This window comes from Octopus bimaculoides, chromosome 28, assembly GCF_001194135.2.
Source record: "Octopus bimaculoides isolate UCB-OBI-ISO-001 chromosome 28, ASM119413v2, whole genome shotgun sequence".
Taxonomy (NCBI): Eukaryota; Metazoa; Mollusca; class Cephalopoda; order Octopoda; family Octopodidae; genus Octopus; species Octopus bimaculoides.
In genome coordinates this window covers 10209749-10212225 of record NC_069008.1, presented here as the reverse complement: position 1 = coordinate 10212225, position 2477 = coordinate 10209749, and the positions used below count along the sequence as shown (strand labels likewise).

The window sequence follows — 2477 nt, the reverse complement described above, 5'->3', positions numbered from 1 at the left end:
AAAGAGATCAACTTACCAATTGGCACGCTTCAAGTCATTCACAAATTCCGTTGATTGTTGCTGTCGAATCTCTGAGTTTCGTGAGAGTTTCTCCAGAGTAATCATCAACTCCTGTATTCTACCTTTCAGCTTCTTCTCCCGTCTCTGGGCCTCACTAATCTCATTGGCATGACTGTCTATGCTTACATTGCCACTGTCAGCATTATCAACATCCTGCTTAAAAGGAGAGGAGGAAAGAGAGAGAGAGAGAGTGTGCGTGAAGTGAGGATGAGAAAGTATGGAGGACAGTAAGACAGGAAAAGAGAGAAAAAAGTCACCAACAAAGAGAGAGAGAGAGAGAGAGAGAGAGAGAGAAGCAGGAGACAGAGAGAAAGAAAGGACAGTGTTAGGGAAGGAATGAAAATGAGTATAAGATAGAGGTACAGTGACAGTGAAACATAAAGAGAGTGAGATAAATATACACATATATAAAACAATCTCATACATACACACGCACACATCTTTTATCCTTTGCTTCTTTCACTCATTAGACTGCGGCCATGATCAGGCAGTCTTGAATAATTTTTAGTCAAATGAATCGACTCTAGTACTATTCTATCAGTCTCTTTTGCCGAACTGCTAAGACACAAGGACATGAATACACCAACACTGGTTGTCAATCAGTGATGGGGGCAAACACAGACACACAAACGCGCAATGTGCCTCTTCCAGTTTCTGTCTACCAAATCTACTCACAAGGTTTTGGTTGGCCTAAGGCTACAGTAGAACACACTTTCCTAAGGTGATATGTAGTGGGACTGAATCTGTACATGTGCAAATGACAATGTCTCTTGAATCCTGCCAGCACCTCAGAGAACTTGTTTCAGATCATTCTGATGATTTTTCTTTGTGCAGCCTCATATGCCAAGATAAACCTGAGTGATTTAACAAGTTTTATAGCAGACAGTGTGTGTAAGGTTGGCTACAACTGTAAAATTGCTGTAGTTTGTAACAGGAAACAGGACTTTCTGTCTGGCTTCTCTGGTGGCTCATCAAGCCTACATGAGACATATATAAGCAGCCATAGACTTCAAACACTAGGTGAGGAACTGTTGGGCCAACAGAATTGTCTTTTTGTGCTGAATTCTTATGCATGACCACTCATTGCTTCCAGGTTTTTATATAATCTAATGTGTTCCCAGCCCTGTTCTGAAATCTCACTGATTCCAATCAATTTTTTTGTCTTCAAATCACTTTCTTGGCTTAGGTTGTAGTTGAGTGTTTATAATATTTGCTTGGGAATTCATGATCAACCTGGTGCATATGGTAATGATGGATGGGGCCTCAATACTCACTGCATTGGCTCCATGTCAGGGATGTAAATCATCCAGTGAATATTCAGGATGTTCTTCAAACACTGCTGATGAAAGTGCTCAAGTGTTTGTAGGTGATGGCGGTACACTAAGTTTTATGCAAAAGTAATAGGTATGTCATTTTGATGGTATGGTAGACTGCCAACTTAGTGTTATTTTTCAAAGCTCTTTGGGACCAGACATGACCTTCTGAGCAGCAAAGGTAACAGGGGCCCATTTTATTCATACAGTGTCAGTTGATAGTGCTACCCAGGTACAAATTTGCAATAAAATTGTTGAGTATTAATTGAAATGGCTGTAATAAGTGAAGACGACCAATTTGTTAATAATAAATGTTAACTTCCTTATCTCCATTTTCTTTTCTTCTTTTAACTGGGTATAAACTATATGCTTAATATATACCTATTGTTTTAAGGGAATTGCATTGCCCAACAATTCTAGGTATTGAACCAGTATTTCCTTGGATGCAATCATCCCCTCATGAGGTTTACATATCCTCTAATTACAGCGCGAACTGTAATGGAATCATAATTCTCAGAATCCTATACAAGTTGTTCACCCCCAGAGGCAAACGTGTATATGGTTCTGCTAATTACAACTTAATGGTAAAAATAAAAAGTCTTCGTTTTGGCGCGCTAATTCCGGGAATATGTCTGCAGAAAATAGTTACTGCGTCGCATATATCCACTTTGAGAACTTGGTTATGGTTAATCAAATTAAAACATAGGGTAAAAAATCAGATATTAATTAATATCGATTTATTACCAGGAAGCTAGCACATTTAAAGAATCAGAGGGATTCAGAATAAAGATGACCAGTAAAGTGGACATTTAATGTGCTAGAAATAGATCACATGTTGTGTCTACTAAGACCTAATGGTTCTCATATACTTTAATCCCCTAAGATCTCAGATATTTTTTCTGAATCTCTCCCAAAAGGTTTTAAGAACTGAAGAACTTTCGTGCCATGTTTCATGCATGCGTAGAATTAGGCATTATCTCTCTCTTTCAATTTCTGATTATAATGTACGGAGACCTCATGGTGTCAGCAAGTAACAACTTCCACTAATTAATTGCAATTAAGAAAGGTATGCAAAAATAACTTCCTATGGCATGCACACACACA

The 2477-nt window shown here is 38.4% G+C and overlaps 1 protein-coding gene across 1 annotated transcript in view; it reads right to left on the bottom strand.

Annotated features, from left to right (window-relative positions):
- LOC106870704 (colorectal mutant cancer protein) overlaps nucleotides 1–233 on the bottom strand; it is a 12467-nt gene extending 12234 nt beyond the window's left edge. Inside the window, exon 1 of the mRNA XM_014916872.2 lies at nucleotides 17–233. Coding sequence (XP_014772358.1) covers nucleotides 17–105 — 89 coding nt within the window. The 5' untranslated portion in view covers nucleotides 106–233. The remainder of the gene's footprint in view (nucleotides 1–16) is intronic.
- Nucleotides 234–2477: the final 2244 nt, after the last annotated feature.